This window comes from Oryza glaberrima, chromosome 2 (assembly GCF_000147395.1).
Source record: "Oryza glaberrima chromosome 2, OglaRS2, whole genome shotgun sequence".
NCBI classification, from domain to species: domain Eukaryota; kingdom Viridiplantae; phylum Streptophyta; class Magnoliopsida; order Poales; family Poaceae; genus Oryza; species Oryza glaberrima.
In genome coordinates this window covers 33,063,862-33,083,580 of record NC_068327.1, presented here as the reverse complement: position 1 = coordinate 33,083,580, position 19,719 = coordinate 33,063,862, and the positions used below count along the sequence as shown (strand labels likewise).

Here is a 19,719-nt window from a genome sequence, read left to right as displayed (position 1 = left end):
TATATTTTGATAATTTGTTTGTTTTGTGTTGAAAATACTACTATATTTTTATATAAATTTAATTATACTTTAAAAAGTTTAACTATGAAAAAAGTCAAACAACTAAATAATAAATAATATGAATGAAAAGGAGGGAGTAATACGGTATAAACGTTGTTTGCTACATTGTCTATATATTTTGAAAATGAATCGATTCGGGGCGAGTTGGTATTGACTGGAGAATAGAAAGTCTATATATCTGTGTAATTGAACATTTGGAGAATACTCTCACATTAATTAAAAAGATATAATCATTAATTTGGTGGATCATACTTGTACTAAAATGGATACCTTCTGAGGTATGGCCTGATATAGACTTCCATTAAAATGCTATTCTCTTACAACATTTGAGAGGACAAATGACTCTACTAATTAATGCACAATTTTTTTTCTACCACATGTCTTTCTTTTTTTTTCTCTATCCATATATACTAAAGTTTTCCTCTATAAACGCCTAGAGTCGACGACCATTGTCACATTTAACAAGTATATTTCTCTCTTTTTTTTTTTCATTTCTCTTATATGTCAGCAACTTAAAAGTCTGTTTATTAATTGTCTTTGTATCTGCCCTAATTAACTCTTACATTCACCAGAAAAATGTTCATACATCAGGTTGATATGACCTACCGTAAATAGTAGTTTAAAGTTTGTGTGTCAATAATAATGCAATTTATAAAAACTATGGACTTATTAGTTGTATTTTATTATTTTAATAATTTTAATGTTAGAATTATGAATACGAAGTCTATACATCCTATGCTCTCAATTTAGTTTTAACTTTTTATTTTAATTTCAAATTAAAGATTTGCATGATGTAACCAATATGTACAACAACTAACATATTCAGTCATCGTCTCGAGTGGCAACGAATAGAGTGTTAAATCATCAAATTTTGCTTGTACTCCGTGCAAACATCCCAAAAAAAGAAAAAAAAGACTGGATAATTCTCTAGTGATGATATAAAGTTACAAACTCGTGCAACACATGGATTGATGGCTACTTAATGATATTCCATGCATATTTATGAGGTTGTCAATTTTAATTGTATTTTAGTGTAACGAACTACTATACCTAATCTTGTTTTGCTTTTAGTATGACTAGTTACTATACCTCATCTTGTTTTGTTTGGTATTGCAGAAGAATTGTTTTTATCTTCTTTGTTAAGCTACGCGTTATTTAAGGCATCAGAAGTACTATACAGTTGGAAGAGAATCAACCAGTAACCATGACAAAAATATCAGTTGAGTGGCGGCAAATCATGTCATGCTCGTGTGGGACATAGTACTAGTACTACTAATGGGCGATAGCAACTCAGCAAGGCGAAAGAAAAGAAAAGAAATGAAAGTGAAAAAGACTGTGTTCTTTATAGATGAGACGGAAATTTTGTACGTAAAACGAAATGATCACTAATCCATAATTAATTAAATATCAGAAAAAGATATATTTAAGGTAAATTTAATATATCTTTTTAAGAAATATTTTTTTAAAAAAAATATATCATTTAAAAATTTAAAAAACATGTGCACGGAAAAATAAGGAATAACGTGCGCACTAGAAATGAGAAGTGTTGCAAAGAAAGCTTTCCAGATTGAGATGGATTCCCACGGTGCGGGGGCTTCACCCGCACGCGCGCTCTCCTTCGCCACCGTTGCCGGCTAACCAAAAAAGTGGAACACGAAGAAGAAGCAGCAGAAGAGGAGGAGCATCTCGCAACCACCGGATCGATTCATCCACCAATCCATCGCCGCCGCCGCCGCCGCCGACGACGACGAGGGCTTCGGGCTTCACCGCCATGGGATGCAGCGGCCTCCGCCTCCCCACCTGGGCGGCGGCCGCGCCGCCGTCGCCGTCGGACTGGGACGGGCGCCGCCCCCGCCGAGGGGCGCCGGTCGTCCGCCGTCGCTGCAGCGCCCCGTCGTCCACGCCCGCGCCCTCGGCGGCGGCGGCGCCGTCCCACCTCGCGGCGGGCGGGTCACCCCGGGTCGGGACCGCGGAGCACGACTGGCTGTGGGATTGCCGCGGCATCGGCGGGGGCGGGAGGGACTACGCTAGGGAGATGGAGGTCGCGGTGCGCGTCGTGCAGGCCGCCTGCACCCTCTGCCAGCGCGTGCAGAGCTCGCTCCTCCTCCCCGCCTCCGCCTCCGCCTCCGGCAGCGTCCACTCCAAGATCGACCGCTCCCCCGTCACCGTCGCAGGTTGGTCTTGTTGCCTTCACTCCTGAGCGAGCTCGTAGCACTGGTCAGTTCGTCGCCGCAATTTAGTATGCCCCCAAAATCCATAGCGAGAGATTAGTCAAACTGGAGCTCCATCATATTAGAATATTCAGATTGATACTGATTCATTGTTCTTAATTCAGTCCGAATTCCTAAATGGAATGGTTGCTTAATTAGTTATTGTTGTTGACTTTGAAATTGAGCGACTGTGTGCGTAGTGGTCTTATACTCTTATGTTCTGTGATTTCCTAAGGAAGAGAATTGAATACTTGCACTTGACTTGTTGGCCTGTTAGAACACTACTAAATAATAATGGTCCACTACCAGGTTCAGTATGAGTACAATGGTAGTGGGTAGCTCATGCTCCATGTTGCCAACATACCAGATACCAGATAGCTCATAATACCACATGGTCATATGTCAAATCAAACCTGATCTGATGCGATGTTATTTGGCCCACAAATTTAAGAAGATCTTTGTGTTAAATGCCATCAAGAATTGTGACTTTGTGGTTGGTATCTTTTGGATGCAATAAATTTATGCTTTTGTGGTAATTGGTTACCAGTAGTAATCTTTCCTTCAAACGTTATTCCAGATTGGGGCGTCCAAGCGATAGTAAGCTGGCTACTCTCGGATTGCTTTCAAGATGAAAACATATCTATAGTAGCCGAAGAAGATGATGAGACGCTATCTAGTAGCGATGGTGCAGCTTTGCTTGAATCTGTCGTTGCTGCTGTCAATGGTTGCCTGATTGAAGCTCCAAAGTATGGGCTGAGGTCCCCAGAGAAAGAGTTCAAAGCTCATGATATTCTTCAAGCTATTAGGAGGTGCAGCTCTATCGGAGGTCCAAAAGGAAGGTTTTGGGTGCTTGATCCTGTGGATGGCACGCTTGGGTTTGTACGTGGGGATCAATACGCTGTTGCTCTCGCGCTAATTGAAGATGGGGAAGTTGTATTGGGAGTTCTTGGGTGCCCAAATTATCCAATGAAGAAGGAGTGGCTCAACTACCACCAACGATATTACAGGTTGATGTCTAAGGTTTCTCCTCCCACATCAGGATCCTGGCATAAGGGTTGTGTGATGTATGCTCACCGAGGATGTGGCCAAGCTTGGATGCAACCATTAGTTCATGACTTTGGCAAGCTTGATTGGCGTAATTCAAGAGAGGTCCGAGTATCAACTGTTAGTGATCCAATCTCAGCAACATTCTGTGAACCCGTTGAGAAAGCTAATACAAGTCATTCCTTCACTGCTGGACTTGCTCATAGTGTAGGCTTAAGGTCAGTTCTTGAGTTTAATGTCTGCGCGGTATGCATAACCTTTATGGATGCTAATATTGTGTAACTACAGCCAAAACTACTCTATACATTTACATGCCATATCTGCAAACCATTGCCTGATCTTTCCCGAATAGTATACTTCTTTTGAAACTGTTTCCTGAATAGGATGCTGGTTCTGCATCAGTATAAAATTAAATGGCACCTTCATTTGACAGTTGTCCGTTTCCATCTATTGTAGCATGTAATTTGCAAGTTTTGGATTTATCGTACTGTTATATTTATATGTTTTGCTTGGATTCCAGGAAGCAACCCTTGCGTGTGTACAGCATGGTGAAATATGCCGCAATAGCACGAGGGGATGTAGAAATATTCATGAAATTCGCTAGAGCTGGATACAAGGAGAAGATATGGGATCATGCCGCTGGGGTGGTTATCATTCGAGAAGCTGGCGGAGTGATCACAGATGCTGGGGGCCGCCCACTCGACTTCTCCAGGGGTGTTTTCTTAGAGGGCTTGGATAGAGGCATAATAGCCTGTTCCGGACCATTGCTTCATCACAGAATTGTGGGTGCTGTCGATGCAAGCTGGAACTCATCAACACTGTAATGCAAATAGTACGGATGATTACAGTTGGTTGGACCAATGTCGGTCATAGAATGCAAAGGTGAGTTTTACAAAGAATTGCTGTTGTGCCCTCTGGTTGAAATCTGTTCAGCCATCTTATTCTCTGATAGTCTCCTACGGGAAAATCAGCTATTTCTAGGTTGCAGAATTAGTATGTGTTCATTTCAGTTCGATTTACGAACACGAAAGGTAATACTGCAGCACGTAATACGGTATATCCTGTTGTTCAATAAGCAAGTTGTGAGACGAGATTGGCATATTATTAGCTGATTCAGTTAGTTCTTGTATCTTTTCTCGCCGTTTCTGCATGTGAAGTTGTCGGCGTAAGCTCCTGAAGGTCACAACTTGATTAAGTTACTCATCTGCAACTTGTTGGCACCTGAAATAACTAAACCTTTGATTAACTGATTGAATGATGATTACATGATGTATTCTCTGCCACGCTTTACCCCTATATTATGCCTTCTTTTCTATGATTTCATTTCCCATATTTCAGATACTTGCAATCAATTACACTGATCCATTTTTCAGCAAAGATGAGACCATCTTTATGGGTCACACACATTCAGATGAGATACAGAGTATGGTGCTGTGATCAAAACTATGATACATTATACTGTGTAGACTTTGGTCTTGTGTAGTGTAATTCTGCAACTAGAGCTGCACGGAGCAGCACTGGCTGAACAATTCCTTGCTGCCGTCTTCCACGCCATCCTGATCCATGGTGGGCTGGAAGCTTCTCCATGGCGGCATCAGCCCGGGGTTTGCACTGGTGTCGAAGCTGTGCACCAGGGAGACGGTCCTGAAGCCGCCGTCGCCGCCCGCCGCCACCTGGTAGCCGGCGAGGAAATAGAGCTGATTGCCGACGACGGCCATGGTGTGGTACCGCCGCTGCGCCGACGGCGGGAGGGCGGCGAGCAGCGGCGTGTCCGGCATCGCCGAGTGGTCCATGATGCTCCAGATGTTGAGCTCGCCGTCGTACACCTCGACGTGGCCCTTCCAGCTGTTGAGGCAGTCGCCGGAGCTGAGCAGCCGGCCGGCCACCGCCACGATCTGGTTCGGCGGCACGTCGAGCTGCCACATCCCCGGGATGATCTCCCACACGCCCCTCGCGCAGTCGAACACCTCCGCCGAGCTCCGCTCCAGCGCCGACGACTGCGGCAGCAGCAGCAGCAGCGCGGTGGCCCTCCCCGGCGGCGGCGCCGCCGCCTCGTCGGCGGCGGCGGCGGCCGGCGACGACGACGACGTGCTCTCCGCGAACCCCCCCACGACGTGGAAGCGGCCGTGCCACGTCACCCCGACGCACTTGTACCGCCGCGTGCTCATGTCGGGGAGCCGCGACCACCCGCCCTTGTCGGCGTCGAACACCTCCGCCGCCGCCGTGCCACGGGCGCCGGACAGCGAGCGCTGCCCGCCGGCGACGCAGATCTTCCCGCCGCACGGCGCGCACGCGAAGTCGAAGCGCGGGACGAGGAGCGGCGCGCACCGCCCCCACTCCCCGCGGCGCGCGTCGTACCGGACCACGTCGCCGCGCACGTCGACGTCGGTGTCGCGGTACTCGCCGCCGCCGCCGCGCTCCCTCCGGCACAGCCGGCCGCCGATGACGTAGACGAAGTCGCCGAGCGCGACGACGGCGAAGCCCTTCAGCACGTGGCCGTCGGGGACGCCGGGGAGCTCGCCCACGCGGCGCCACGTGTTGGCCCCGGGCTCGTAGCACTCGAGGCTGTTCGACCCGCCAAGCGCGAAGCACGCGTATATCCCGACCCTACCGCCGCCGCCGCCGCCGCCGTTGCCGTCGCCGCTGCTCCCAGTGCTGGAGAAGGACGGCGAGGTGGCAGCGTCGCCATCAAGTGACCCCATGGATTCTCACCAAGGTAAGGTAATCTCACCTCTCCTTCTCCTGCTACCTGGTTGCTTCTTGTGTTCTTGTGCTACTACTCATCAAGCAGTTCTTGTGTTCTACCAATGGATTGGCCGGGGGAGTCTTGCAATGAGGACGTAGTAGCCAATTTATAGACCGATTTTGTTCTGTTTTCCATTTGTTTTTTGGCCGGGCGGAGCGATCGATGTGATGCACATCGAGGTGTTTATTGGGAACTCCGGATGTGCCATGGATCTGTCAGCCTGCTTGCCTTTCAGTTTGTCTTCTTCTCGAATGAACCAGGAACTGGTGCTCCATCTCTGTTTTTGTACTCACCCAAGCCAGGCTAGGTCAAGATTGTTCTTAGATTCAGTGTTGCATAAGAGAAGATCCTTTGATAACCAGTTTTTGTCAGTTCTTGATGGCATTGCTGTTCATTATTCAGATTTCAGAACCCATGGTATGAACAACTTAAGACAAAAATGTGTCTGTGTGACCATATCCACTTCTTGGGAAAAAGCATTGGTATTTACCGTGGGTTACCCTCCACACAAACATATAACCACATGTCCTCATGGATTAGCTGCTTTTTAGCTTGGATACTTAATTTTAGCCAACACTGGCTGCCTCAAGAAACTACTATGCTAATTATAAACCTCTTCCATTTCCATCTTTCTGTTTCTGATTCATTAAATCTTAGCCATTTTCCATCAGATGCTTTGGTCCCTTCTCCCTTTCTCTGCATATATCATTGTAGATTGTCCTTGTACCGATGGGGCCATCCTCTTTCTCTGAGGATCATCATGCCTTGAGGAGAAGCATTGCTGAATCCTCTTGGCGGCCCCCTTGCTTATCACACACAAAATTCGGCCACATCAACAAAATCGGCCTAAAGCATGACAATTTGCACCTCATAACCAGAATTTGCAGGAGGCTTCAGGCGTTTTCAACAGACATGAAGGCCTGGCATTACTGACAACTATTGTTGAGGGTGGTGGAAACTGCAATCCTGCTAGTGATCCATTACCAAACCAGTCCCTGTTGTCAGCAAGCATCATTAACAAGATCCTCCATCTGATAGATGCTCTAGATCTGCTATGCCGAAGGTCATACATTGCGTTGGATCAGGTACATGCCAAACTAGAATTCAAATTGTATCAAACTTTTTTTGCGCAAGTTTCATGGCCAGATCGATTTACATTTGCCTTTTCAAATCAATTCAGTTGCTTTTGGATACCCAGGAAGCGCTGAAGATCGCATACCCGAAATGTTTATCAGGCTTATCTGCATACCACAATACTTCCTCTGTATGTACAGCAGGTCAATTACTTCAAGTAATATTGTATATCTGTCGATGTCTTGACAATACACGCAAATCATCCTGTGCAAAGCTGTTCAGAAAAGCATGTCAACTTTCTGAATTTATCAATGATTTCTTAGCACATCTTCTGCATTAGGCATTAGCTAATGTCAGTACAGAACAAGGAGGGTCTAGTTCACCTCCATGAGGTTCTCAGAGTTGGTTCAAGACTGTCATGCACAACACAGACAAATGGGAAACTTAGGATCTGATAAGTTTACAGCCACAGTGAGACCCTGTTTAGATGGGACTAAAACTTTTAAGTCGCTATCACATCGGATGTTTGGACACTAATTATAAATATTAAACGTAGACTATTAATAAAACCAATCCATAATCTTGGACTAATTCGCGAGACGAATCTATTGAGCCTAATTAATCCATGATTAGCCTATGTGATGCTACAGTAAACATTCTCTAATTATGGATTAATTAGGTTTAAAAAATTTGTCTCGCAAATTAGCTTTCATTAATGTAATTAGTTTTGTAAGTAGTATATAATTAATACCCTAAATTAGTGTCTAAATACAGATACTAAAGTTAAGTCCTTGCATCCAAACACCACCTGAGCCAGAGCTTTGAACAATTTGGTATGTACTTTCATCTAACCTTGTTAATGTTGTCAACATCCAGATCAGAAGGAAACCAAAGCTGTAATTTTATTCTGAGGTTAGCGCTGCGCGCAAAGAAATCCGCGACGAAGCTGAAGCGATCGGCAGAGATGGGGAGCATGTACCGGCATCTGCGTGACCGATCTAGTAGAAGGCGGCGCTTCTCACCTGCATGGCGGCAAGAGCTCGCGCGACAAGAAAGCCCGGGCGTCGCCGGCGGCCGGCGCCAAGGGCGGTGGTGCAGGTCATGGCATGGCCGACGCATCGGCCGAGATGACCAAGAGGTACGTGCACGCACCGCAAACACCATTGACATTGATCATGACCTCGAGATTCTTGTGGTAATCTTCGCTTGCTACGACAATATTGGAACGGAAAGATCGGCCTACTTCCGGCAAATCGAGGAGGACGTCGGAACCCACCCGGCGGCGATCCTGGAGCTGAAAGACGCCGTCGGCGCGTTCCAATCCATGGACATGGGCGAGCTGGCGAGGTCCCACTGCAGCTCGCGTGCCTGACCGACGAGACGCAGGTGTTCGTCCGGGCGCGCACTACAAACCAGCTCACTCCCCTCGAGCTCGGCTGCTCTGCCATGGCGCCGTGCATGCGCGGCGCGTGCCGGCCGGCCGGCCTGACTGGCTTCCATTGCTGGTGCTTGCCAGGTTCGAGGGCTTCCCTTCAAAGAAGCTGGAGGCGCTGAGAATGGCCGCGGCGCTCTACTCCAAGCTGGACGGCGTCGTTGCCACGCCGAGTATTTTAAACATGCAAAAAAAAAAATCTTACTTTTTGAAAAATATGTATATATATAAAGGTTTTGTTTAGTTGGGGAAATTTTTTAGGTTTGATTGTCACATCGAATATACGGATACACATTTGAAGTATTAAACGTAGTCTAATAACAAAACAAATTATAGATTCCGCCAGGAAACTTCGAGACGAATTTATTAAGTCTACATCCGTCATTATCAAATATTTATTGTAGCACCATATTGTCAAATCATGCCACAATTAAGCTTAAAAAATTCGTCTTGCAATTTACACGCAATCTGTATAATTAGTTTTAATTTTTTGTCTATATTTAATACTCTATATATGTGTTTAAATGTGATAGTGTAAAAATTTTTGTTTTGGGAACTAAACAGGACCAAAGTTTTTACACGAAATGTATAATTAAATAGTTTAAGAAATGTGTTAATGGGAACGATGAAGTTGCTCAATCAGATACAGTCAATCCGATCATGTCCAATCGTGGGCCGTCCGATGACGGATGAACGGTCCAGATCAAATCCTAGAGGAACCCGTGTGCCATGAGAGATTTCAGAGGGACCATTTTTGTCCCGTTGGTGCCTCTTCTTGATACTGCTGTCAACATTCGCTAATGCTGCAGTTAAGGTCACGTCATTGACACGGCAACAGCAAGACCGATATGCTGCTCCTCCTGATGAGCACGCGAGGCTGGAACAGCATCAGCAAGCAGCTCACGCTCATCCGTGCGGCGACGAACTGACTGATCCCGAAAGGAGCCGGCGCGAACACTGTACCGGAGTAAAGCGAGCACAGTGCCAACTGTACTAGACTACTAGTCCCTCCCATGGTGCGGTATTTTCTCCTCTTCTATACTTCCTCCATTCTAAATATAAAATATAAGAGATTTTAAATTGATGGCACATTCTAAAATATTTTAGGGCGAATGAAGTAACTTCTATTTATCATGTTTTGTGTTCACGTTTTTAAAATTGTTAAACGATATACCCCTCAGTCAAAAAAAAAACCCAATCAAATCTATATGTCCAGATTCGTAGCTAGAGTTTGTTTTTATAAAAGACTTCTATATGAAAGTTGTTATAAAAGAATATCTTAATTTATTTTCAAATTATCTAATTAATAATGTGATAAATCACCGTCTTATTTTACGTAGTAGTAAATATTACTTCTTTCACTATAAAATATAAGAATATAATACTCTCACTATTATAAATCTAAATAGAGATTCTATCTAAATTTATAATATTAAAATGTGTAAGTTATATTATATTAAGATGGAGAAAATAGAGTCCACACAAGTACCAAGCCCACACACAACTACTCCCTCTTTGAGTTTTTACTTGCACTGTTTGATCACTCGTCTTATTCTTAAAAAAAAATTTAAAATTATTTTTTTTTTACTTACTTTATTATCTAAAGTTTACATTAAAAAAAATTTAATAAGACGAGACGGAGGGAGTAAACGAGTACACGACACAGCATATATCCATGTCCATGTCTTCCCACGGAAACTGGCACTGTTGAGCTCTGAAAGCCGAGCTCAACACGCCACGCCATTAACACCACACCCCCCCGCTCATAAATGAAAACCGCGCGAACCAGAACCACCCCTCCCTCCCTCCTCCATCAATGAACCTCCCCACCCCACCCCGCGACGCGACGCGACGAGCCGTACACCGACCGCCCCGCGCCGCTGCAGCCGGAGCCGGAGAGAGAAGCTGAAGCCGAAGCAGAGGCAGTCGCAGCGGCAAAACTCAAAAGACGTCGTCAAAAGCTCTGCCGCGCTTGCAGCTTTCTCGGGCTCAAGGAAAAGCCATCACAAAACCAGAGACAGACACAGAGAGAGAGAGAGAGAGAGACTGAAGAAAGGTGGCAACTCCTGCAGCAGCTGCAGCAGCAAGGTATGGGCAGCTCATGACCAGCAACAGCAGCAGCAGCGTCCAATTTCTCGTGGCGCTCGCTCGCCATTTCTGGAGTACTTAAGGAGTTCTTGGTTTTGTTCGTTCGTCCGGTAGCGCTAGTGTTTGTGGTTTGCTGGTGCTGTGGCGAGGCGATGATGGATGGGCGAGGAAGCCAGGAGGAGGAGCACCTGGATTTGATCATGCGACACCACGCCAGCATGGGGCTGGATCGCTGCGAGAGCGAGGTTGGCGTGCGGTGTCCGCGTTTGATTCGATCGGATGCTGGTGGTGATTTGGCGGTTTGATTTGGTGTTTGGTTCTTTTTAGGAGGCGCTGGGGTCGTCGGAGTCGGAGCAGCCCACCAGGCCGGCGCGGCCGCGCGGCAAGAGGAGCCGCGCCGCCGAGGTGCACAACCTCTCCGAGAAGGTTAGCCCGGCGACGGCGACTGCTACCTCTCGTGTTCCTCTTGGTATCAGCTGATTTTGTGGGATTGATTTTGACCACGGTAATTTGGTGCAGAGGAGGAGGAGCAGAATCAATGAGAAGATGAAGGCGCTGCAGAGCCTCATTCCCAACTCCAGCAAGGTAGTAAAAAAAATTGTCTCTCTTGTTTCTTACTCGATTTTTTGTTCAACGATGTATACACACTATTACTTGTTGCTGGAAGCTAATCTCTCGAGTTAATTTGGCGTTTATCTTGTGATGATGGTTTCATTCACCGATGCAGACGGACAAAGCCTCCATGCTTGACGATGCCATCGAGTACCTGAAGCAGCTTCAGCTCCAGGTCCAGGTAAGTGAAATGAATGTTGCATTGTTACTGAATTGCTTGAGGATTATTTTCGCAAATCCACATGTAAGTGAAATGAATGTTGCATTGTTACTGAATTGCTTGAGGATTATTTTCGCAAATCCACAGACTTAATGCTCCAGTTATCGACAATGGATATGTCAAGCGTTTTGAATATTGAGCAGCTGTGTGCTGAAGTGAAATGGTACTAGCATATATGAGTTAGGACAAGCTTGAAGTTCTAGCATCAAAAAGTGTACATTAGCTATCCTAATCACCATTTTCTGATGGCTTACTGTCTAAGCAAGATTTAGTCGGTTAGGACGTCAGAAAAGAACATTGATCTAATCACAGCATGCCACATTGTTGTTTGCACGGCATTTGTAAGAAAAACAAAATGTATGTATTCCACGTTACTGCAGCTAATTTCTGTTTGATTGCTGAATTTTTGTTCCAGATGTTGTCCATGAGGAATGGTCTATATGTGCCCCCAGTGAACTTATCTGGGGCACCTGAGCATCTGCCGATCCCGCAAATGAGTGCTGCACTTGACCAGAATAGTGCCAAAGCATCAGATCCTTCAGTTGTTTTGCAGCCGGTGAACCAGACTTCAGGAGCACTTCTTCCATTTGAGCTGGCAAGCCAACATAAACCTCTATTCTTACCAGGTGTTCCTAATGCAACCGCTCTGGAGCCTCGGTTCCTTGTAGAGTCTTCGCGTTCCAATCTTCAATCCTTACGGTTCACTGAACCCGCTGAGGTAATCCATTTTGTCTTGTAAGATCTTCAGCAATCAGCATACTGAACCTTTTTCCTTGCTAATAGAATAGCACTTCGTGTGGTCATTTTTCACTTGTTATATCTATTTATGTTGAAGATGATCTATCCTGATGAGATGATGTTAAAGCACCGCCTGACTTCAGCTAATGAGAGCACAATTGTGCCAGGTTAGAGAACATAAACTATTTCCAATAACCAATAGTAGTTTCAGATTGCATTTTTGGTGAACATTTTTTTACATTGACTGACCTTCCCTTTGCTTCTTCAATAGGAACCGATGAGAAGTCGGTTAGGCAGAACACATACATGATGAATGCTGATCGTTTTGATAGATATGCACTCAGCAAAGATCAGTTGCAGCACATTATGCCGAAAAACACAGAAAGTGTACTTGATATGCCACACTTGCAAAGGTAAAAGCTTCTTTTGCCACTTATTTATAGTATAATGAAAGTAGGCTCCATTGTCCTTATAGATAGGATTATTTCTTTATAGTACACCATAATACTTTCCTGTGATCATAAGCATATTTTAAGGAAACTGGATTTGGATGGCCTAAAGATTAGCGTGCGCCTATTTTATCTTGTTTTTTCATTAACATGTTTAGTAATAAATGAATGTCCCATAGCAGCAAGGTTTCTTGGTCTGACTATCTTATTCTGAGAAATAGAGAAAGGACCCTAAAATTCAAGCTGTAGGTAGATTAAACAGCAAGAACTAACATAATTTTGCAAATTAGACTATGCAACTGCAATTATTAGACTATGCAAAGAGCAAATTTCACTTATTAAAACTAGTAAATCAGTTTGTGACACTGTTCTCCAGAATTCTGACAAAGGTGTTAATTGTTTCAGATTATAAGCTGACGATTCAGCTTCCAATCTTGGACAGGTTGCAAACCAGTGACACCAAAGTTAGGGTCGAGGGCAGAATCAAAGTAAACCCATGATCTAATTTCCAATTGGACTTGTGGAGTGCAGAGCAGATCAAAATCGGTGACTGGTGATCATGAGCAGCACCTAATCTAGCATATTACCTCTAGAACAGTAGTTATATCTTGTTGTGCCATTGTACTCTGGTGTGAAGTGCTTTGTAAGGGAGATCTATCTATAAGCTGCCAGTAACAATGAACATATCCGATGTTAGGAAATAGGAAAATACCATCAAATCAAATCTATATTGCCAACGTAGGCCGGAATTGGGAGATGTGAGATGCCTGTGGCCACTAATTGAGGCTGCATAGTTTGTCTCCACTGTTTTAAAAAAAATCATTTTTCATAGCTTGTTTTGTTTCTTATCGGTTATCACAGGTGACAACAAAGAGCCTAAAATAGATGGAAATTTGGAAGCCTTCTCAAAGATGGAAATTTGGCTTTCACAGCTTGAGGATGATAGCAATTCTGGGTCCAAACACTGATGAAGTTAGTGTCAACCCAAAGGAAGCTCCTCTCCCAACAAATATGTAACAACCGAATTGAACAAACAAACAGCAGCACAATCATGCTACGCAATGCAGTCATAAACTCACAAATCTACTAAACCTAACATTCATCACTGTAAATCCAAGGATTTACAGAAGTCACAGATACAAAGGTAAAAAGCATTCCGTCATAAGCGATGATAAGCATAACATCATTTTGCTTACAAACAATTGTTAAGCAAAGGATGATGGTCTGAAGACTAGGGGGCATTTTGTCATATCCTTATGCGACAATCACGACTTCATTTCCTCATCTTCTTCAATCTTTGGCGCCAGATAAAATCTAATGTAGCCCATCTCTGCAATCTTATACTCAACCACCACTGGCAGCTCAGATGAAAGGCTGATTGTAACTTGTTCAGAGAGCGGGCTTGCCTTGGTGAAGGAGTTCATGTACCTCAGGGCAAAGGTTAGTGACACCGGTTCCTGCATCTCTATGATTGTAGCATCTTCTGGCTGCAATGACCCAAAAAAAACATCCATTAGACACTGATTATCACTTACTGTAATCATTGCTGCATGATCCTAAACCGGTACTCCAGTATGGAAAGAATAACAGAAAGTTTTGCAGTTAGCATAATGATCAGATGACATATTGACATGCAAGATGGGGATAATAGGATTCATACTTTATTCATGCTTAGAAATGTCTTAATTTGACTAAAAGATTTCAGATCTTTTGCAGCAAAAAAAATACTCCTTTTACTAGTTTTACTACTAAATTGTTAGATACAAACTTTACTCTGGATAACCAGACGAATGAGCACAACTATAGGACTGATGCAAGCCAGTTACTTAAAGATACAGGGTAACCCAATTATTGACCCAGGACCATACACATTGCAAACACATAACAGAAACATTAACAAGCAAACTAGGGTGACCGCAGATGTAGCTCAAATGCTATCATGTAACTGAACCAAATAATTCTTTTAGTACAGACACTACATTGTTCTCCATGAAATAATTAGCTGTAATGTTTTCCTAAGGAAATTAGCTGTCTAGCTGCTGTACTCGTGATTACTTGTTAACAGCGCAATATTTGAGTACAAAAGAACCATCTCTGCTACTGTAGTTTTCTTGACTCTCTTTCGGCATTCCAAGTTTACAAACATGACAGGTATCGTACACCAAGTTAGTAACAGTTTGAGAAGGCACCATCGATAGATTAATTACCTTGTCAACAGTCTTGTTCTGCCTGCAGACAATGTTGGCAGTTCCAATATCTCCAGCGGTAGAGAACTTAACACCCTCCTTGGTCACCGAGATGATAACTGGAATGCCAAGCAGTTTAAAGATTTAAGAACAAAGCCACAGAAACAAATTAACAACAAGCGTTCTGTAGAAACCACGGGAGGATAATCACACACACCAGTGTCTCCGATGCTGCTCAGATCCTTGCAGATCCTGGAAAACTCAGAGGACGGCATGCGGACGATGGCCTGGTACTCGGAGTCAGGGATGCCGAGGTGCTCGCTGTCGATGTCCATCAGCTTCATCTCGAAATCCGCAATCTTATCTTGGTCTATTCATCCAAGCACAAATTAATCAAGGTCACACAAATCAAGAACACGAGGGCACGAGACGATTGAGACTAGTACTACTCACTGGGCGACTCGAACATGAAGGTGACGGTGTCGGAGCCATCGTCGGCCTTGATGGTGATGATGTCGTCGTTGCCCGCGCAGCGGAGCATCTTGGCCATGTTGTTGAGGTTCATCCCCATGGAGAGGTTGCGGTCGCAGCGGTAGTGCTCGAACCCCTCGGAGCGGAGGAGCAGCGCGACGAGGGCGACGTGGCTGGAATCCATGGCCTGCAGCGAGAACCCCGTCCCCGAGCAGTCGAAGTTGGCGTCCGTCACCAGCTCCCGGATCGCCTCCAGCACCTTCTTCAGCAGGCTCCCCTGCACAAGCCTCAGCTCCAACATCGCGGCGGCGGCGGAGACTTCCCGGCGGCGATGCGGCGGCGAGGCGAGAAACCCTAGGATTCGCTTGTGGGGTTTGGGAGGAGGAGGCGGCGGCGAGGGGAAGAAAGGGGGAAGGGGGAGATTAATAGGGAGGGGTTTGGGGGACGCGAAGCGAAAAAAAAAATGGAGGGAGAAATTGGGGGGAAACCCGCCTCCGCCCGAAATGTTTCCCGCTTCTTGCAGTGGAAGATTCAGCTGACATGTGGGGCCATGGTGGAGTACGGGCCCACCTGGCAGTGGGGGTGAAGTGGATGACGGGTGCTTGGTCTTGGCGATTTGGAAAAGGGCGGGTGTTCTGGGAGCTGGGCGGGAGATGGAATTGCCTTTCGCGCCATCTCGCTGACCGCACAGCTTGGCCATTTCCCTCCAATGATTTTGAATTATTTTTCTTTTTTACTCTCTCCATTTTACAGAGTTATTCTAGCATTTCCCATATTTATATTGATGCTAATGAATCTAGATAAAATTTTAGCATCAATATAAATATGAAAAATGCTAGAATGACTTACATTGTGAAACGGATGAAGTATGTATGAATTTGTGTTTGAAGTATCCTACTACTACATGAATAATGGCCGAAACTAAGTACGGTACAGGTGAAATAATTATACGTTTTGCATCAAATTTAATTTTTCTTTGCCGTTCTTTACGCATGAAATTGAGTTCGTTCACCAGGAAAAAAAACAGAAAGTGGAGCAGACAAAAATAAATTGTATATTTTTAGATGAAAATAATTAGTTTCAACGGAAATGGAGTGGGTACAGTTTGATCCCAACCGTCGATTCGATCCAACGAGTGGAAAAAGTCGACCGCACCGTGCCGCCTCCTTGGGCCTAAGTTTCACCGCGAACCGGCCAGAACGGTAGGTGGGCTTGGGCTGCAGCCAGCTCTTCCACTTCCGTAAGAACCGGAATCTGGCTCAACGCGTCACTGCTCTCGGCCCATTAGGTGGCCGACGTTCTCCGGCCCAGCTTTTTGGTTTATGAAGAGAGCGAGCGATCCACGATCAATCTGGCCCACGATCCACTCCACAGCCCATGCCTACCGAGGCTTTCTTGTTTCCACGCCGTGTATAAGTATTGAGCATTTTGGTGTTTCTTAGCAATGCACCACGCTCTATTTTCTTTGATCATCCTACTAGTCCCCCAATCTCATAATAAAGTATTTTTTAATATGAATCTGGACATAAACAAATATTTTTTTTCTGGAAGGAGTGGTATGATACAATCTGCCCGTCAAAACATCAAGCAGGGCAGAGTTGCCTGTGATTTGTCAGTCTACTGTCTACTCCCTCCGTCCAAAAAAAAGACAAACTATGGGTTCCCTTGCCAACGTTTGACTGTCCATCTTATAAAAAAAATTTATAATTAGTATTTTCATTGTTGCTAGATGATAAAATATGATTAATACTTTATACGTGACTTATCTTTTTTTTATAATTTTTTCAAATAAAACGGACGGTCAAACATTGGACACGGAAATCAGGGTTTGTCTTATTTATTTGAACGGAGGGAGTACATCGATTCGGAAGGACAATCTCATATATCCGGTTTTGAAATTGGAAATTTGAAACAGAATTTTCTTCAGATGAAGAAAAAAGTATTGTCATCAGCTTATATGGTGTGTGAAAAAAAAGAGAGAAAGAAATAAAAGTAGTATTATAGTACAAGATCAGTTTGCAAAACATATAGAAGGTGTAAAAACACAGAACTCTGTAAACATTCTCAAAACCTAGCCCTGGGCACACATGAGATGTGCCCAACTACAGTATATATAAGCTAGCAGTATATAGTCTTTGACAGAAAGCTCTTTCTCTCGTCCTAACATCCTGACTGAAAACGAAAACATGTACATACATCAGTGCACACCCACACGCAGATGCCAGGCAACCAAAACCGAGCTGTGCTCCATCAACTCACGCATGCATCTCCTTCAGTTCAGTTAACCCAGTATCTTCAGGCGTTTCACAGATCGTGCAAAATCACTGCAACAAACAAAACAAAGGATTAACATGTCAGTATTACACAGAATCTAATGTTCAATCTTGCTGATTCATTAAGTTATACTAACACTGAAATAACTAAGCTTGAAATCGACTTACTCCCATGGCACGTCCCCAACCAGCATCCAATCCCCATCACCATCCTCGTAGGTAACCACAGGTCCAGCGGCATCGCCATGATCATCATTGGCCATTTTCTTCTCGCCTGTAAATATATCACGATAACCAAACCTAGCATCAGAATCATTGATCGCAATCGAATTCGGTTACTAGATTCTGCTTGCTTTTGTAATCACATGTGCTGATGAACAATTGGGTTGAGTTAAATTAGCTACTGACCTTGGTGGTCGTTGGTGGGGAACATGCGGGCGAGCGTGGCAGCGAGCTCGTCGTAGGAGGAATGGAGGGCCAAATCAACCTTCCTCCCGATGGCGTCGCCTTCCTTCTTCACCTTCACGTAGTTGGCGCCGCCGCACGCCCGCCGCGCCGAGCTCACCGGTGGCCACCCCACCACCGTCTTCTTCCTCCTCCTGCAATCGTCGTCGCTGGTGTTGCAGCAGCTGCCGTCGTCGAAGAGCAGCAGCGTCTCCTGGAACGCCTCCCTGAATCCCCTCTTCCCGGCCGACGAGGCAGACACCGGCGCGCTGCCGCTGCCGCCGCCGCTGCTGCTGCTGAGCTCGTCGACGACGAGATGACCGGAATTCGGTGGCGCCAGCCCAAGCTCCAGCTCCATGCCGATGATCTGATCCTTCGCGTAGCTAGGCTAGCTGTATCCGCTCTCTCGATCTTCTTGGATGGATTGCTAGCTGTATCCGGTCTCGATCTTCTTGGCTGGATTTCTTGTAGTTGTGATCGATCGATCGATGATGGCGATGACTTTAGTTGCAAGTAGGGAACGAGATGAGGTTTATATATGCAGAGACGTGCAGTGGTGTTGGTGGGACAGCGAGAGGAGATGAGGAAGAATCGGTGCGAGGGGGGGGCAGGGTGTCGGGGTTCAGGGGCGCACAGAGGCGGGCAACCTGTCTCCCTGTCCGTCCAGTGATTCAGTCTAGCTTCGCTTTGATCTCTTGTTGTTGTAGCCTACCGACACACGCATCAGTAGTTCTTCCCTGCGCCTCTGTGCAGCGTTTGCGTTTCTGTTTTTTTTCTTTTTTGATTGCTGTCATGTGATTGTGATCCTGTGGGCTGCTAGTATGTGAAATTCAGAGCTTCAGGTTGCCGCCCACTGTCAGACTGACAGTCAGAAACGTTGCACGGTTGGGCGTTGACGTGCATTTGGAATGAAAACGGCCGGGAAATACCATTTTCGTAACTATATTTTTCTCCGTCATCGAAAATGTAAAGCTGGAAACAAAAACTGTATCATATAACTACACGAACAAAAAAACATGCTGGTATCAACTGGGAACAGGTAATTGTTAATGTATAACATATTTAATTCAATGTTACACTATATAAATTATTAGTACAAACTATGTATATATGTCTATTTTATGTCCTTAAATTAGATATTTAGTTAGAAGTTAATACATCACTAAACTATGAGCTAAATAGAGACATGTTAAAAAATTATAAGAATATTTAGAAATACGGTTCCCACTAGAATACCATAACGATAACGATCAGTACAACATGAAAACCATTTATTTCCATAGTTTTTACTATCTTAGTTAAACTTTTTTTTAAACGAACCGTAGCGAGATCTCATACTAATCTGGTTGAAAATCAGAAACGAGGGTCGACCGGTTCGGCCTGGGAGACGCGTTGGCGCTAGGCATGCATGAGATGCGGCAGCCAGGATTTGTCAGCCGCCCAGCCGGCCGGCGCGCGCGATGTTGCCGTCGGCGCGGAAGGCGGCGCGCGGCCGGGCACGTGGCCTCGCCTCGCCTCTCCCGGGGAAGTGGTTGTGCGCCTGTGCGTGGGCCGTGGGCGTGGCTGTTTCCTGCGCGCCGTCAAGCACGTGGCGCGCGCGCGATCCATCAACAAACCAGCTGCTTCTCTGCTCTGCTTGACAGTGTTCCTAGCTGTACCGCAGCCTGCTGTG

General features: G+C 45.2%; 5 protein-coding genes across 8 annotated transcripts; 3 read left to right on the top strand and 2 right to left on the bottom strand.

Moving 5' to 3' along the window:
* Positions 1 to 1,617: 1,617 nt before the first annotated feature.
* LOC127763514 (PAP-specific phosphatase HAL2-like) lies at positions 1,618 to 4,413 on the top strand. The gene is made up of 3 exons (XM_052288242.1): positions 1,618 to 2,234; positions 2,848 to 3,532; positions 3,835 to 4,413. Exons 1-3 carry the CDS (start codon positions 1,832 to 1,834, stop codon positions 4,136 to 4,138), a joined length of 1,392 nt encoding a protein of 463 aa, XP_052144202.1. The 5' UTR covers positions 1,618 to 1,831; the 3' UTR covers positions 4,139 to 4,413.
* Positions 4,414 to 6,020, bottom strand: LOC127763515 (uncharacterized). The gene has a single exon (XM_052288243.1). It carries the CDS (start codon positions 6,014 to 6,016, stop codon positions 4,811 to 4,813), a length of 1,206 nt encoding a protein of 401 aa, XP_052144203.1. The 5' UTR covers positions 6,017 to 6,020; the 3' UTR covers positions 4,414 to 4,810.
* Positions 6,021 to 6,079: 59 nt separating this feature from the next.
* LOC127763516 (uncharacterized) lies at positions 6,080 to 9,045 on the top strand. 2 transcript variants are annotated; one of them, XM_052288245.1, is made up of 5 exons: positions 6,080 to 7,145; positions 7,241 to 7,337; positions 8,011 to 8,272; positions 8,368 to 8,520; positions 8,651 to 9,045. In XM_052288245.1, exons 1-5 carry the CDS (start codon positions 7,115 to 7,117, stop codon positions 8,795 to 8,797), a joined length of 690 nt encoding a protein of 229 aa, XP_052144205.1. In that variant the 5' UTR covers positions 6,080 to 7,114; the 3' UTR covers positions 8,798 to 9,045. The 2 variants fall into 2 exon arrangements, with proteins under 2 accessions (XP_052144205.1, XP_052144204.1); XM_052288244.1 differs by having other exon boundaries at positions 6,082 to 7,145; positions 8,368 to 9,044.
* Positions 9,046 to 10,272: 1,227 nt separating this feature from the next.
* LOC127763079 (transcription factor SPATULA-like) lies at positions 10,273 to 13,504 on the top strand. Of its 3 annotated transcripts, none has more exons than XM_052287664.1 (9): positions 10,273 to 10,654; positions 10,775 to 10,899; positions 10,982 to 11,080; positions 11,174 to 11,239; positions 11,382 to 11,447; positions 11,902 to 12,204; positions 12,322 to 12,391; positions 12,496 to 12,637; positions 13,116 to 13,504. In XM_052287664.1, the coding sequence occupies exons 2-9, from the start codon at positions 10,807 to 10,809 to the stop codon at positions 13,171 to 13,173; spliced, it is 897 nt and encodes a 298-aa protein (XP_052143624.1). In that variant the 5' UTR covers positions 10,273 to 10,654; positions 10,775 to 10,806; the 3' UTR covers positions 13,174 to 13,504. The 3 variants fall into 3 exon arrangements, with proteins under 3 accessions (XP_052143624.1, XP_052143623.1, XP_052143625.1); XM_052287663.1 differs by having other exon boundaries at positions 10,275 to 10,654; positions 10,769 to 10,899; XM_052287665.1 differs by having other exon boundaries at positions 10,279 to 10,654; positions 10,769 to 10,899; positions 13,079 to 13,504.
* A 239-nt stretch (positions 13,505 to 13,743) lies between these two features.
* Positions 13,744 to 18,530, bottom strand: LOC127763080 (proliferating cell nuclear antigen). The gene is made up of 7 exons (XM_052287666.1): positions 18,012 to 18,530; positions 17,772 to 17,877; positions 16,559 to 16,565; positions 15,313 to 15,592; positions 15,077 to 15,229; positions 14,881 to 14,978; positions 13,744 to 14,160 (listed from the first exon to the last, which is right to left on the bottom strand). Exons 1-7 carry the CDS (start codon positions 18,403 to 18,405, stop codon positions 13,939 to 13,941), a joined length of 1,260 nt encoding a protein of 419 aa, XP_052143626.1. The 5' UTR covers positions 18,406 to 18,530; the 3' UTR covers positions 13,744 to 13,938.
* Between the last annotated feature and the right edge of the window lie 1,189 nt (positions 18,531 to 19,719).

Excerpts from the sequence above, each read along its gene's own strand:
- LOC127763516 (XM_052288244.1), top strand. The coding sequence starts at position 7,115 with ATGCCGAAGGTCATACATTGCGTTGGATCAG. Across the intron at positions 7,146-7,240 it reads CATACATTGCGTTGGATCAG|TTGCTTTTGGATACCCAGGA; the intron begins GTACATGCCAAA and ends AAATCAATTCAG. Across the intron at positions 7,338-8,010 it reads TTCCTCTGTATGTACAGCAG|ATCAGAAGGAAACCAAAGCT; the intron begins GTCAATTACTTC and ends GTCAACATCCAG.
- LOC127763080 (XM_052287666.1), bottom strand. The coding sequence starts at position 18,405 with ATGGAGCTGGAGCTTGGGCTGGCGCCACCGAATTCCGGTCATCTCGTC. Across the intron at positions 17,878-18,011 it reads CCCCACCAACGACCACCAAG|GCGAGAAGAAAATGGCCAAT; the intron begins GTCAGTAGCTAA and ends ATATATTTACAG. Across the intron at positions 14,161-14,880 it reads AGAACAAGACTGTTGACAAG|CCAGAAGATGCTACAATCAT; the intron begins GTAATTAATCTA and ends GGGTCATTGCAG.
- LOC127763515 (XM_052288243.1), bottom strand. The coding sequence starts at position 6,016 with ATGGGGTCACTTGATGGCGACGCTGCCACCTCGCCGTCCTTCTCCAGC.
- LOC127763514 (XM_052288242.1), top strand. The coding sequence starts at position 1,832 with ATGGGATGCAGCGGCCTCCGCCTCCCCACCTGGGCGGCGGCCGCGCCG. Across the intron at positions 2,235-2,847 it reads CTCCCCCGTCACCGTCGCAG|ATTGGGGCGTCCAAGCGATA; the intron begins GTTGGTCTTGTT and ends ACGTTATTCCAG. Across the intron at positions 3,533-3,834 it reads GCTCATAGTGTAGGCTTAAG|GAAGCAACCCTTGCGTGTGT; the intron begins GTCAGTTCTTGA and ends CTTGGATTCCAG.
- LOC127763079 (XM_052287664.1), top strand. The coding sequence starts at position 10,807 with ATGATGGATGGGCGAGGAAGCCAGGAGGAGGAGCACCTGGATTTGATC. Across the intron at positions 11,240-11,381 it reads TCATTCCCAACTCCAGCAAG|ACGGACAAAGCCTCCATGCT; the intron begins GTAGTAAAAAAA and ends TCACCGATGCAG. Across the intron at positions 12,638-13,115 it reads GATATGCCACACTTGCAAAG|GTTGCAAACCAGTGACACCA; the intron begins GTAAAAGCTTCT and ends AATCTTGGACAG.